This window comes from Lissotriton helveticus, chromosome 10, assembly GCF_964261635.1.
Source record: "Lissotriton helveticus chromosome 10, aLisHel1.1, whole genome shotgun sequence".
In the NCBI taxonomy this organism is placed as follows: Eukaryota; Metazoa; Chordata; class Amphibia; order Caudata; family Salamandridae; genus Lissotriton; species Lissotriton helveticus.
The window spans coordinates 734,433,476-734,449,307 of record NC_136071.1 but is presented as its reverse complement, the minus strand read 5'-3'; the positions used below and the strand labels follow the sequence as shown (position 1 = coordinate 734,449,307).

Genomic DNA, 15,832 nt, shown 5'->3' with positions numbered 1-15,832 from the left:
CAACCCTTCCAGCACCTCTGCACCCGGACACGCCATGGCAGGTAAACTAAAACTGCTGGTGGTTCTTTGGTCCTTGGCCCCCTAGCACCTTAAGTTCTAAAGAGCACCCCCAAACTTCGACTACAAGTGTATGATTGCAGTATGTCTTTCCTCCCATAGGATACCATTTCCTTTTTTTAGGCTCATACCTCAAACAGTTATTCGTGTGCTTTACTGGTTTCATGTAAAATCCATAACTCCAAAAGTACTTACTTCCTATAATCTTTGTGTCTAAAATTATATAAAAAACAGTGTTATTTTTATAAATTGGTCTCGGATTTCTTCTTGAGGTCGTCATTTATTGACTGTGTGTGCAACAAATTCTTAACACTCCCCACTGATCAGCCTAAGCTGCTCGACCACACTACCACAAATAGAGCTCTTGGGATTATTAAAGTAAGCCCCTGTAAACCAATAACGGTCGTCTGGGCTTTTTGCATGATGGGCCCTTACATTGGCACACTCCATAAAAAGCCAACTTACTACAACCAACAGCCCCATGTTGTTGCAGCTTATTCCTTTGGTCTGTTCTTGGTCTGTAATAATTACCTCGATTTGTGCTGTGCTTTCTTGACTGGGGGAGATGCCGCTATAGAATTTATGATAAAAAAAAAGAATTACTGCAAAGTAGTTTGTATTATTTTAAAATTTGACCTGGTTAATGGCTGAATGTGCTCTTACCTGGTTTTTCTTTGTCACTCCTGAGTCTCATTGTTATAATTTTCACTTTCTATTTTTCAAAATATTTTACTTAGAGAAAAATGTATCCGTTCTAACTTAATCCTTTTTGTAGGAGGTAGAAGCGCTATTTAAAGGAGATCTTTTGCCTAAATTCATCAACTGCGAGTTTGCCTACAATGACAATTGGTTTATCACATTTGAATCTGAAGCCGATGCACAACAGGTAAGGGCACTGCATTGTCCTAATTCTATCAGGCATATTAATAATAATAATAATAATAATAATCATAATAATGTTTATTGCCTAGTTAATACAAACTGTTGCAAAACACATTAATATACATTGATGAGTATGAAATGCATAGTCAACAGACTGAATGGCACTTTATAACAATATAAAAGAAAACTGTGGTTCCTTTCAGGCAGTGATGGCTAAAAGATTTCTATAAGTTATAACTGCTTTAAATATTGAGATTCTGAAAGGGGTTTGCACAGTCAGGTGCAATCAGCTCAGTGATGTTGTAGAAAGAAGGCGGTCAAGTGACCAAAGCCTGTAGTAGGGACTTTTAGTTTAGTTACTGCAATTTTTGCATGTTTCACAAGCAGCTTTCCAGCTTCATATTTGTGGTATTGAACATTCTTTGATTGCTAAAACACAAGGTCTGATCCGCAAACAGCTAAACTATGGAAGTAGAATAATGGATTGAGCTGTTGTAGGACTATTGAAGCAACATATCACAGGAGCCAAAGTATCCACTGTATGTCAGAGCCTAAAATGTTTTCTGCAGTAAATGCCTTTCCGTGCTTGTTTGATCACTCTGTTGGCAAACTGACTAACTCTGAGCATGGTGATGGACTTATTCAACCCTGTAGGTAGGTAAATTTCAGTGTTCTTTGGTTATAGGAAATTAGTAACATTTCAGAGTATTTTAGTAAGCTGCAGGTTTTGTTGTCCTGTTTGCAAGATTGCTTATGCTGCTGCTTATTTAAAATTACTATATTTTGGCTAAGTTAAAGGAATTTTCCAGGCTTCATGCATTTGTAGAAGTTTTAGTTATTAAAGGAAATTTGGTGCCTTGAAGTATTAATTGAAGAGTCCTTAAGTTACGACCACAAGTAATATTTTAGTGTGGCCTCCTTTTAAGTCCTATATGGTTGCCATACATCTAGTATGTTATATGCTTGCTGATGTGACTGCTTAACAAAATAAAACTCCAAACTGATTTGAGCGTGTGAGTTATAGTACGGCAAGAGTGAAGAGCTGCCTGAATAAGTTACATTGAATTATACCCAGCTGGGGAATATCCCGTTGCCATAATATAGCAACGGTAACTACAGCGCTCTTATGATGTCAGTCTTAATTAGCCGGACAGTACGGTTATTGGCTAATTTCAGAAAGGCAAGCAATTCATTGTTTGGCTTAGTTTTTATATTTGCCTGATGCTTTATAAAACTTCCTGTGCTTTGAAACCAAATTCCCAGATAGGCTTCTAATAGTGTAACAATGATATCTGTTAATTGTTTAATAGCCAGATAGTTTTCGTTGGCTTTCTTCTGCCAAAATAGAGCAATTTAGATTTTTCATGATTCACTGTGGATGATTTTCATTTTCGGTAGGAATCTAGTCCTCCGAGTGTTCCCATACCAGTATTATCAAATAACTCTGTATTGTATGCATACATAACCTTTGAACATTGTGGAGGGTGTGCTCTTGAATTGTCCAACGCTTTAGCCATGTCCAAGATCCAAGGGTTAGATAAAATTGAGGCTAAAACACACCCCTAGTTAAGGCCGCTGATTATATAGAACTTCTTTCAGAGGGAGTTATTGCACAGTTTTTCCCGAATCGAGTTATCCATTTATAAAGCCTCAATAGCTTTTAACAGTGTATTGTCCATGCCTCAGGAGTTGAGTGTGTGCCAGACTTATTTCTGATTTGTGTTAATAGTGGCCAAGGCAGTTTTAAAATTTGAAGCAAGAAAGCATAAAATACCGATTATGGAGGAGTTTTACATTTATCAGAATTGTAAGCTGCCTACTCTTGATGGTGCTATTATTGTCTGCCGCCTGCCTGGTACCAGGGAATAAGACGCTGTTCAGCTGTCCAGTTTAGAAGATCTTTATAAAAAATAAGACTGTGACTCAGTTTTGCCTCTGTATAAAGCTATGCAGTCATTCTTTAATTAGATTCATCAGGTCTTGAGTCTTTTTTGTGTAAGGAGCAGAGTATCCATCTTCTCCAGGATGGTGGGATCAGACCTGAATAATAACACATGTTCAATATGAAATGTAACCAGTCTGTCCATTAGTCAATATTTGTTTCATATAACGAGATCAGAAGCCTTCTTGGACTCAGGTTACCTTCCGATCTGACTTTCGTTACCCATGTTGCTACTAATGTCATTGTGCAGATGACTCCTTATGCAGACTCAAGGCACATGGTTTCCCGAATTTGATTGATCTTTAGTTTACACTTTAACAGTACAACGTGGAAACATGAATATCTCACTGAATAGCTTGTATATTGTTTACAATATTTTAAAAAGTTGGATTGTCCTGTGAGTTTTATGTAAGCCCAAAATGCCTATCCGCCATTAGATGCTCATATATATGTGCAGGATGGTGATCAGCTCTTTCTCTTTTGATGTTACTTTTGTCTTTCATACAAGTCCCTTGTCAAATTTTTGAAAGTTTGTAAATAATTCAAGATTTTGAGCTACCTGGGGTTTTGCTTTCGAACTGCTTTTCCTGACATGTCTGGAAAGCCTCATAAGTTTCCTTTATTTAGTTTAAGTTCCGTTGTGACTAAGCTTTGTGAGACTTCCATAAACTAGTCTTCCAAGGGTACCCGACTCCTATCGATGAGCAAAGAAGTTGGTGACTGCAGCCCACACACTGAAATGGTTGATATTTGTTGCTGTTTGGAGGGAGTCTTGGAGGGAGTCTTGTCATTTAGTTCACAGACAAGTCTTATTCAGGCCTTTAGTGTGGGAATGTAACTTGTGCACCATTTTAGCCTTTTCAGTTTTTGGATGCCAGAGAGATCGCATACATCGAATGCTCTGTTTACTTGCCTAGATAGGTTGGAAAAATTTCTGCCTGGGTGAACTGATCGGTTTCAAAACATGCCACTATTTTGTACTCTTTAATATGATTGATGCAGGAAAGGTGGATGGCGGCTGCACTGTGTTTATTAACTGGTGTATCTGGCTGGTTTTGGAGAGGGTAATTTCCCATTTAAACTACGGTGTGAGAAAATCGGGTGTTATGGGATTGCTTTTTTTTTTTTTTTAGAAGAAGAAAGCCTTTAAAAGCTTGTATTCTTTATCGAGAATATGTAAAATGGTTTTCAAAATAGCTAGTCTAATATAAGGGCGAGAAATAACCAGCCTTATTCATACAGGACTATATAAGTGTTACTTTGCATGAACCCCAGTTAATAACCAAAGTTTCCCTTGATTTTGATTAACATTTCTCTTTTTATTCATACATTTGTGAAGCCATTTCAAAATCAACTTCACAAAAGCCTTATCAGTATCAAGGGTCGCTATTAGTTCATTTGACTCCTTTTTCCTCTTCAGACATAACTAAATGCACCCTCCACGAGATATACTAATGTCATTCTCAGTACAGTGTGCATTGTAATCCTCTACCTAAACTGCACCTTCACTTCGCTTGCCCACTTCTGTCTAGTCTTCTTTCTATGCTTCGACTCCCTTTGTTAACCAGTTCGTCACTTGGCGAAATGTTCACCTCCTGGCCTTTTAAATGTTCACGCCTACTGGTGCTTTATTTTCATGTTTGAAAGTCACTTGTTCTTGCACTGGTGAAAGTTAGCTTCAGCTTGTTTTATGTAACCATGCTTACCTTGGGTCCAGTGCACTTTATACAAATACATAAATAACTATACCTTTACTAAGCATCATGAGGGAAATTATTAAGTAATTTATGCAATTTTTTGGGGAGGCACAATATGGAGTTTCTGAAGGCCATATAAAAGCATAGGGAGTGGAACTTCTTATATATTGCTACCCTCCTGAGACTGGAGAGTGCAAGCATTTTCCATGTAACCACATCATTCTTAAAAACGTCTGTCATGATATCATCTGTAATCCAAGATCCCTGAAAACATTTTTGGGGATTTGGAAAGGACAGGAGACAAACAGAGTAGGCAACCACTTGGCAACTAGGAATTAAACCAGTTTTCCCCAATTAATCCTGAAACTTGAATATTTACCAGATATCCCTAAAATGTACAACATCTGTCACTCATTGGTTCAGTGTCCGCCATGAAAACAACTGTGTGAACTGTGTATAGGTATGTTCTATTCCCCCAAATTCAGAACCCCTAAGCTAGAGGATTCTTTCCAACACAGCATGCCAGCGGCTCTAGAGACCAACTGAACAGCAGCTGGGAAAGGAGGCATTCTTGGCCTTCTGCCTCACTCCCATCCAAATAGATTTGAAAGAACTGCATTATTGTAAACTGTAGCCTTTGGGTTTGGGACCAAGTTAAAAACTCACGGTCAAACCCTTTTCGTGTCTGTACTTGTTATGCTGATTTGTAGAGTGCAATATCACTTGGGCACCATGGTACTGAGCAGGTTTGAGTCTAGTCTCACCAAGTGGTGGTGGTGGGGGAGGGAGTGGGCGGCAGGGGAATGCAGGATTTGGGGCTGTGCTAGGGTGGATATTTTATTCGACCAGCCAGGCCCTCAACGTTTTGCGAAACTCAAGGAGTGAGGAGAGGAGGCTCTGATATGTAGTTGTGGTTTGTTCAATGCTTTAGGAGTGAGAAAGGAGAAGGCCCAACTTCTGGATTTGGTTCTCCATATGTGTGGGATGTGTGATAGTAGGAGTCGAGTCTTGTCTAGGTGTCTGGAAGATTTATGAAAGGAGATGTGACCATTAAGGTAGGCAGAGCCAGAGTTGTGTAGTGAACTAAGGTTGTGAGTGAGGTGTTTAGTCTGTGTGTTCTTGTGTTTGTGGAGCCAGTGGAGCTCCTTGAGGTGTGGTGTGATGTGAGTTTTGCGAGGCAGGTTGAGGGCGATTCTGGCTGCTGCATTTTGAATGGTCTGTAGTCTTCTGATGGGTTGCTTGCTGATTCCAGTAGAGGGTGTTCCCGTAGTGTAACTTGCTAGGGAAGAGATTGTGACAATTTTGCAGTTTTTGCCCGAGAGCTATTTGAAGATTTTTCTCAGCATTTTCAGAGTATGGAAACTGGAAGCTGTGACAGTTTTAACTTCGGAGGTCAAAGTGAGCATACTGTCAATGATGATTTCAAGGTGTGTGCTGGGGGTGGGTGTGGGTCCTAGTTCGGCCAGCCATCAGGTGACGTTCTTGCCAAAGATCACAACTTCTAACTTGTTGGTGTTGAGTTTGAGACAGTTAGTCTTTAGCCAGGTGATGTCTGTCATGCAAGCTGTGAACTTGTCCAGAGTGTTGGAGTCTTGTCTGAGAGGGAGAATGAGTTGAGTGTTGTCAGTGTAGCTGAGGACGTTGATGTCATGGGCACGGATGATCCATGCTGGCCAGAGGGATCGTATATGGGTGGAAGAGGGTTGGACTAAAGGGTGAGTTTTATAGTACTCCACAGATGAGGTTGCAGGCGTCCAACGTGGAAGGGGCTAGGCTGACTGCTTGTGTTATGTCAGTCAGGAAAGAGCAGATCCAGCGGAGAGCGAGTCCTTGGATTCCAGTCTCTTGCCAGATTAGAATAGGGTTGGGAACTTGAAAGATAAAAGACCATATCATTAAATTAAAATCAGATCAAAATACTTCTTGGCATCCAGTTATATAACCACAGTAGGTTCCTTCACAGAATTGACAAAGGCCAAACAATCATGTATTTTTACATATATTGTCTTTAAAATATAGGCTTTAAATGGCATTCATTGAATATTCCAGTATTTTCTTTGTGTGGCAAACAAGCTTGAGCCTCGCTAGAACAATTTATAGCTGTCTTGCCCCAAGATATTTTTGGGGGAATGGTTGCTAGTTGTTGCACTTTCCAGCACAGTCTCTCCAGTCCAAGTTGAAAAATGCAGTTTAGGAAATAAAGTTTAACATGTCCTATTTTTTCACAACTCTCTGCAAATCCACCCTTTTTGTTTTAATTTTCCTATCCTGCCCCTCTCGAAGATTCTCAATCATAAGTTATGAATTGGAATCCCCTTGCAAGGTACAGAGTATAAAACAAATGTTTTTCCAGGTAGTACTGCAGAGCCAGACAGATTTTACAGCCTCATGGATCAGTGTTGTCAGGCTTGTTCCAGTGACCACAAGCTTGATTAGCAGGCAGGTCACATACATTTTACTGATTAAGGTTTTCATTCATTGGTAGGAGTCATCCTTCATACCTGCTTTAAATAAATATTTTTAAATGCTACCTTGTTGTTTGTACGTATCTTCTCGTCTGTTCATGAAAAGAACAATTTATATGAAATAGTCCTTAAACAGCATTTCAATTTTAATTACTGTTTGACATCAGTTTTTATCAACTTCTTACATGTAGTACGGCTACATATGGATAGATGCTACCCTGCTTTTCGACAATATCCAAAGAATGATCAATGTTATGATAAACCAGCAACACAACAGGCATGTTGCACTACAATTTGCAAGGTAGTACTATCAATACATCGGGCCAACAGAAGCAAGTGAATGCACGCTCAGTAGCAAAGATAAATACCGACAGACACACTTGCACTGAAACATCTTTCAAACCTTGTTTTGCTCCTTTTCTGACCATGACATGCTGCTACTAGTAATTGTTCCCGTCTTACGTGGAGGGCAACAGCACCACGGGAGATTACCCCCAAGTTTTGTCTTCAAAATATCATCTGCACTGAGTGCAGAAAACAGCCTTCAAACCACTTTCAAAGACAGATAGAGCTAGAGGAGAGTTGTCCCTCCAGAACATCTGTAGCCTATTTAACCATATTTGGCAGAACTGCAGTGCAAGCTACTCATGTGGTGTCGGAAGTAAGCTACTGCTTGTGTCCAAGAAAGGAGGAACTGTGTGAGAAGCTCAGTACTACTGAAAACATGTACAATGCTTCATCCATGAACTGTATGGTTTGGTCCAATCAAGTCCTAATAAATAACTAATTATAATTGTTAATCATCCCCATTCACATATATAACTATCAGCAGCTTTTAGAGCCTAAATTGTGTTCATATGGGAGCACATGCACACTATTGAGTCCTCAACAATCTTCTTCATTGTAGTCTTATTTCCCTTTGGAGTTGGGGTAGACCTCTTGCATGTTTTAGCTGACTCATCTTGGAATACCAGCTAAAGTCAAACTGGTTCGGTCAATTCTTGAAATTTGATACCAACATCTGATTTAGAAAGGGAGTAAATTGGCATTTACAATTGGAGACTGTCAATGTCACTTCTTTAGGTTTTAATCTGATTCAGGTAGAATTGTAACCTGCGTATATCTTTGTTTATAATGTAAAACGGGGACCATTTCTCTCCTGTTACTCAAAAATGGATTGAGTTGTTGAGTGAACAGTTAAAACTTGGCTTATATTTTAACAGTGCATCAATTTAAAGGCTAGAGTTGTAAAAATTAAAAAGGTGATTGTCTTACACTCCAGTGCAATGATGGCAGTTTTACATTGGACATAGTTAACTCCCTAGAACAAGTCTGAAATCTCTGTGGCCTTTTGGCATGCAATCGCATTTAGTTCTGTCACCCAGCAACCCACCTTAGTTATGGATCATGCATCTTGCTGTGTCTTCGTTATGAAATATATAAATATTGGCAGGTTTGGCACCTGAGTGGTTCCACGACTTGTTCTAGAACATTGTCGAATTTTCTGTATCACGGGTTATTTGTTAATTTATGATTCATAGTATCATAAGTGGCTTGAAGATCGGCAGAGGAGTTGACCTGCTCATTAGGAATGGAAATACTTTTAGCTAACTAATATGGAGTTGGGCCAACTATAGGGAAAATAAAAGCAGAAAAAAGAAACCCAACTGGCCAGTGGCTCGTACGCGGACTGTTGTATTGCAACGTAAATGTTACAATATTTTACGTTTTTTGCTCATGGTGTTTTGACTTTAGCATTAGTCCAGCCATCATACGTGGGATTTGCTTTAGATAGGAGAGGGTAATTGAAACTCCGATTCTCATTTCGTTGTCGATACCTATATAATATGGTATCAACAGCAAAGACACGTTTATTCTCCTTAAACATAAATATTATAGGGACGTGGCCAAGCAACAGGGCCGACAGGGCGTGAGCCTCGGAGCGCCTGACCAACTCACCATGAATCCTGCATAATTCTGCCAAGAACTGCCTGTAAAATGAGACTTCTATAGGGCTCCGCAATCGAAAGAATTGTCGGCGATCCAGCGAAGGTGTCCCTGAGCTCCATTGGCACCTCGGAGGCTCCCAATTAATGCTGCCGTGGTCCCATCCTGCAGAGCTGGGCGTGAATGTCCCAGCACACATCCTGGGGGCGGGGGCTGCTTCTGGACTGGTGGAGTGAGGCGCTGGAGCGGCTGGCCAGGAAGTAGTTACAGGCCCTGGTGGAGTGATCCTGAAGTCTGAAGAGATTGGGCGACCTGAGCCCTCGAAGTAGAGGAGGGGCAACGCAGCCCGCGGAGGGCTTGCCCGGGCTGCCTGCATTGTGAAGAGCAGGCGCAGGGCAGCGTGCTGATTGTGGCCACGACTAGAATTGACTGGACCGGAGGGACCGGCAGCAGTGGAGAAGGATTGCCAGCCGTGACCAGGAGTGGAATCAGCGGCCTTCAATAGATCAGTAGGTCCTGCTTACGGCTCGTTGGGTGCACTGCCTTGAGGAGTTAAACTGGGCCCTGGTTGACCAGACCTGCCTGTACAACACCTGCATGGGCCTGTGGGACTAAAGAGCACTGACTGCTGATTAGAGGGTGCCTGCTGTGCAGCCTACATTCCCTGTAGCGCTAGGCTCGACAGTATTAAGGACACTAAGCAGGCAAATCCTTGCATCAATCTACATATCTGAAAGAGACCAATAGTGATAGATTCCTTACCTTAGAATATTCCCCAGGCATCAGACTGGATCCGGAAAGTTTTCTGCTTAGCAGTATCCCCTTCCAGTATCCCTGCGCATCGGTAGTTGGCGTCGTGCGGCTCTGCGTCCATCACTGGCTTCGTAAGTGCCAGAATGACGTCACGGAGACTACTTAGGCGCCACCTATGCGCGCTGACATCAGTTCTTTCTTTTTCTGTGCCAAAAGCGCAGATCCGGAATGAACATGTACCTCGGTCAATTTTTGACCACTTTTTTTAGACTTTTGTCTCCTTCTCTCCTGGTGCACGTAGGGATGCCCGGCTTTAAGTCTTGTGGGTCGTGCCGCCGTAATATGTTGGTGGCGGACCCCCATGATGTGTGCCTCTACTGCCTGGAGACCGACCATGACTCCCGGGACTGCCGTGCCATGGCCCTGAAGGCCTTGCGGGAGCGGCGCCGGAAGTTGCTGGAGGTCCGGCACTCCTCTCACCGCAGCTCCGGGTCTAGGGGCCCTTCAGATTCCGGTAAGCAAAGCCATAAGAAGTCGAAGAAGCGTGTTCGCCCTCCGACGTCCCCCCTCGGAGGCAGGTGAGGGGGACAGGGGCTCTGCCTTGAGGCTCCTCCGAAGCCTGGGAGTCCCACGGCCTACCCGCTATACCTGAGTCCTTCGGCGACTCCCGAAGAAATGCAAGAGTTTCTTGCTGCCATGGACTGCCTGTTTAGTCCTCGGTATCCGCGGTCCCGTGTCCAGATCCTGTTGGCCTGGCGGCACCGCCTCTGGCGCCAGCCCCGGAGCCACTGGCGCCAGCCCCGGAGCCACTGGATCCAGCGCCCTCCGCTCCGGCCCTGGCGCCACAAGGTGTAGCACCTCTGGCTCCGGCGCTGCCCTTGGCTCCGGCCTCAGTGCCGCCCCTGGCTCCGCCACAGGCGTAGCACTGGATGCCGTTTATCCTGCCCCGGTTCTCGGACAATTTCGTTCCGACCTGGGATCCACATTGGGAGGCAGCTCCGGTTGTGCCCTAGCCAACGCCGTTCCCGCACCGCTCCTGGCGCAGCTGGCCCCCTCTCCGGCTCCGCCCCTGCTGCCGCGGCCGGCTCCTTCTACTCCGGAGGTGGATGAGGACTGGGACGGCTCCGAGGACCCCCTTGCGCGGCAGTGTGACTCCAAGCAGGATTGTGTGGATGACCTTCAAGATGCAGGTGAACTTGATGTGTCTTCTGACCCGGGGTTTGCTTTCCCTCTGCCTACTATGGAGGAGGGCGCTTCCTACACTATGGTGCTGCATCGATCTGCGAAGGCTCTCCATCTCGACCTCCCTACGGTGACCCTTAAGACCAACCTCCTTACGGAGGTGCTCCAGACGGCGTCTACGTCTTCGGAACCGCTGCTCCCTTTCAATGAGGCCCTTACGGAAGTCCTTTTGGGCACTTGGTTGCGGCCGGCCTCGGGGGCACCGGTGGATAAGAACGTCGCTAGGCGTCATCGCCCGGCGCCTGGTGATCCTGCCTTCTTAACCACTCACCCTACGCCTGAGTGCCTGGTCATTCAGGTCTCGACGTCGCAGAGTGCCTTTCCCACGGCTCCGCCGGATAAGGACTCTAAGAAGCTGGACCAATATGGCCAGTGGTTGTTCTCCTCGGCCAGCTTGGGGTTGTGGTCGGTTAATACCGCCTGCTTATTGGGCCTTTACTCCCACGCCGTGTGGGATTCGGTAGCAGAGGTCCTGCCTCAGTGTTCTGAAGAGGTCCATACTGTCCTTTCCCAAGCGATTGCGGAGGGCAAGGATGCCGCAAAGTTCGCCATCAGGTGTGATCTGGACACGGCTGATTCCTTGGGCAGGGCGATATCCATGACTGTGGCGTTGCGGCGCCATGCCTGGTTGCGGTCTTCCGGGTTCTTGCCCGATGTCCAGGGCTCGTTCATGGACATGCCCTTTGATGGCTCCTGCCTCTTTGGCGACAAGGCTGACAGTGGTCTGGAGCGCTTTAAAGACTCGCGGGCCACGGCCAAGTCCTTGGGTCTTTCTACGAAGAGCCCTGCCACGTCTGGATTTCGTTCCTGTCGTGGCCAGGGTAAAAGTACCCAAGCACGCTCCTTCACGAAGCCTGTGCAGAGCCAGCCTCAGCACGGCAGCGGCTTCCACAGTGGCGGGTCTGGTAACCAGCAAGCGGGTCAGTCCACCTCCACCCCCGCTGCTTCCACCTCTAAGCCTTCCTAACCCGAGCTTCAGAGAGCACCCCACGCCGGTGGGAGGCAGGGTCCATCACCACCTCCACTACTGGCTCGTAATCACATTGGACAAGTGGGTGCTGCAGATAATCTGCCAAGGTTACTCGCTCCTCTTTCTGTCCTCCCCTCCGGCCATGCCACCTCTGTACCACCGCATGTCGGGGGATCATTTGGCTCTTCTTCGTCAGGAAGTCACGGCCCTCCTGGCCAAGGGGGCCATCGAGTGCGTTCCAGGTCAGGAAGTAGGGAGTGGTTCCCACTACTTTCTGGTCCCCAAGAGGAAAAGGGGGGCTTGCGCCCCATCTTGGACCACCGGGACGTCAATCGCTTCCTCCGGAAGGAGAAGTTCAAGATGCTGACTCTGGCTCAGGTCCTGAATGCCCTGGACCCTGGAGACTGGAGATGGTAGCATTGGACTTGCAGAATGCTTATTTTCACATCCCTGTCCTGCCGGCCCCCCCGTCGTTACCTGCGGTTCATGAAAGGCCAAGAGCATTTTCAGTTTGCCGTGCTCCCCTTCGGCCTTACCAGCGCCCCTCGGGTGTTCACGAAAGTGATGGTGGTGGTCGCATCTCGTCTGCGCAAGTCAGATGTGTCAGTCTTCCCATACCTCAAAGACTGGCTGTTGAAGGCGGGCTTGCCCCCGGCAGTCATCTCCCACCTCCAGACTACGGCTGACCTCCTGCATTTGCTGGTGTTCTCCATCAATGTGCCGACGCAGCATCTAAGTCCTTCTCAGTAGCTCCCCTTCATTGGAGCAGTTCTGGATCCAACGCTGTTTCGTGTTTATCCTCCCGAGCAGCGAGTCCAGGATATTCAGGCTATGATTCAGCTCTTTAAGCCTCTATCCCGGGTTTCAGTCAGGATGACACTCCGGCTTCTGGGCCTGATGGCCTCCTGCATCCTGCTGGTGACACATGGCAGATGGCACATGCGGGCTCTGCAGTGGGACCTGAAGTTCCAGTGGGCACAGCATCAGGGTAACCTGTCCGATCACGTCCAGATCTCGGAGGGTGCTGCATGACAGTTGCAGTGGTGGCTCAGGAACCGCAATTGGGTCAGTGGCAGATCCCTATCCCTTCCCCAACCGGAGCACACAGTGGTGACAGATGAGTCCCTCCTGGAATGGGGAGGCCACATGGGAGAGGCGGAGATCTGAGGCTTCCGGTCTCCGGCGGAGTCCCGGTTCCATATCAATCTTCTGGAGCAGAGGGCCATCCGGCTTGCACTGAAGGCATTCCTTCCCTCTGTCCGGGGAAGTGTAGTGCAGGTGTTCACGGACAACACCACCGCCATGTGGTATTGCAACAAACAGGGCGGGATGGGTTCTTGGATCCTATGTCAGGAGGCTCTACGCATCTGGATATGGCTGGAACATCACGGCATTGCCTTGGTGGTTCAACACCTGGCAGGTTCTCTGAACGCCAGGGCGGATGAACTCAGCCGCGGTGCATGATGGATTACGAATGGCGTCTGAACTCGGACGTGGCGCAAGGTCTCTTTCAGCAGTGGGAAGAGCCTTGGTTAGATCTATTCCCACCGAAGAGAATGCGCAATGTCATCAGTTCTGCGCGTTGGAATTTCCAATGTGGCACTCGCTCGGAGACGCTTTTCGTTGCGCCTATACCACTTCTGCCCAGAGTGCTGAAGAAGATCAGGCGCGACCGGGCCCAAGTCATTCTTGTGGCTCCGGACTGGGCTCGAAGGGTATGGTATCCTGAGCTACTCAGTATGAACATCGATCCCCCGATATGACTGCATCTTCGGGAGGATCTTCTGTCGCAGCAGCAGTGGGTGGTCCTCCACCCGAACCTGTCCAGCCTCCACCTCCATGCGTGGAGATTGAGCGGCGACAGTTGACAACTTTCGATCATCCTCACGAAGTCTGCGATGTCATTCTGGCAGACAGCTGTCCCTCCACCAAAACGGTATACACCTGCAGGTGGAACAGATTTGTGGCATGGTGCGCAGCAAAGGCTGTGGATCCACTTTCTGCCCCCCTTTCTGAGGTTCTTCTTTTCCTTCTCTCTTTGGCCCAGCAGGGCTCTGCTCTGGGCACTATCAAAGGTCATCTTTCGGCCATCTCCGCCTTTCTACGGCTTCCAGATCAGCCTCCTCTTTTTAAGTCTCCGGTTGTTAACCATTTTCTTAAGGGCATTACGCATACGTTTCCACCCGTACCCTTCATAATGCCTCAGTGGGACTTGAATCTTCTCTTCACTTTTCTAATGTGCGATCCCTTTGAGCATTTTCATAAATGTCCCTTTCATCTTCTCACTCTAAAGGTGGCCTTCCTGGTTGCTATCACCTTTGCCAGAAGAGTGAGTGAGCTCCAGGCCCTTTCTTCCAAGCCTCCTTTCCTTTCTGTTCATCCGGACAAGGTGGTTTTAAGGACCCGTCCTTCTTTCTTGCCAAAGGTTGTTACGCCCTTCCACATCGGGCAGACATCACATTGCCCACCTTCTTATCGCCTCTGCATCCTTCCAGGGAAGAGGAGAGGCTCCACCGTCTGGACCCAAAGCCTGCGCTTGCTTTCTATCTGCAGCGTACACAACAGTTCCGGGTGGATGATCAGCTCTTTGTTGCCTATGTGGGCGCCAAAAAAGGTTGGGCTGTGCACAAACGCGCCATCTCCCAGGTGGGTCGTTCTGTGCATTAAAGCATGTTACTCCTTGGCCAAGAAGGAGCCTCCTGTGGGGCAGCGTGCCCATTCGACCAGGCCATGGGACGTGGTGTTCCCTTGCAGGACATTTGTCAGGCAGCTACGTGGGCCTCGCTGCACACTTTTAACAAGCACTACTGCCTTGACAGTCCGGGTCGGAGAGACTGCTTCTTTTGCCGTTCTGTGCTCCATGACTTTTGGTGTAATCTTGTTCGCAGACCCACCACCGGTTGGTATGGCTGGGGTATCTATTGTAAGGTAAGGAATCTTTCACTAACGGATCTCTTTCAGATGCACAAGTTACTATTTGTGTAACGATATATCTGTAAGAGACATTAGTTAGTGATAGATTCCTTACCGCCCCACCCATCCTCCCTGTTCTGCGAATTGATTACTAGGGTTAAGGTCACTCCCTTTTAGGGCCCTAGTTTTATGCACCAATGGTCAGTATCTTCCACACCTCAGGTGGGGGAGGAGGCAAGGTGAAGCACAACTTGGTCTCCGCCAACTGAATGCTTAAAACAGTCCTCTGATAAAGACTTACTGCTCGACCACACTACCACAAATGGAGAGTAAGGTGCTATCTAACGTTACTTCTGCCTACCTTTGGGGTTCCACCGGACTCTGTGCTCACCATACCTCACTTTGGTATAGTATATACAGAGCCAGCTTCCTACACCTATCAGGCCTTCAACTAAACCCGGCGAAACCTTGATATTTCCTCTGGCGCGACGCTCACCACCTTACCAAGGAATAGTCTCCCCAGTCTTGGTTTGCGGTGGGAGCTGGTTTATTTCCAATCAAATCAAGAGGCGGAAAGGACTACTTCCTACCTAAACCTCCCCAAAATATCACTGCCTACACAAAAGAGAAGTAGGAGTGGAGGATGTAACAATATAATATTGTGCAGGAGGCATGTGCTTTGTGCGAAAAAACTGCCTTCACTCACAAATTGACATGCTTAATCATTGGGCTTGCTAATTAACACCCCCGCGCAGACCAACGCCTAGGGTGGAGCAAAGAGGAGGGAAAGACAATACAAACATACACATAATAACGGGATAAAAAGTAATAAATGTGCAGTTAGTGATTATTAAATCTAGCTTGGGTATATCCGCTGCTACGCTTTATTTGTGGATTACCCGGCCAGGATTAAAGGAGACCAGGATGGTGGTGAAAAAGACTGTTCGTGACCATTCACCCCTCC

General features: G+C 46.5%; 1 protein-coding gene across 4 annotated transcripts in view; it reads left to right on the top strand.

Annotated features, from left to right (window-relative positions):
• Positions 1-15,832, top strand: part of LARP4B (La ribonucleoprotein 4B) — a 639,242-nt gene that overhangs the window by 223,345 nt on the left and 400,065 nt on the right. For all 4 annotated transcript variants that reach the window (XM_078663295.1, XM_078663296.1, XM_078663294.1 and 1 more), the window contains one exon: positions 833-943. In XM_078663295.1, the coding sequence (XP_078519421.1) occupies positions 833-943 (111 nt within the window). The remainder of the gene's footprint in view (positions 1-832; positions 944-15,832) is intronic.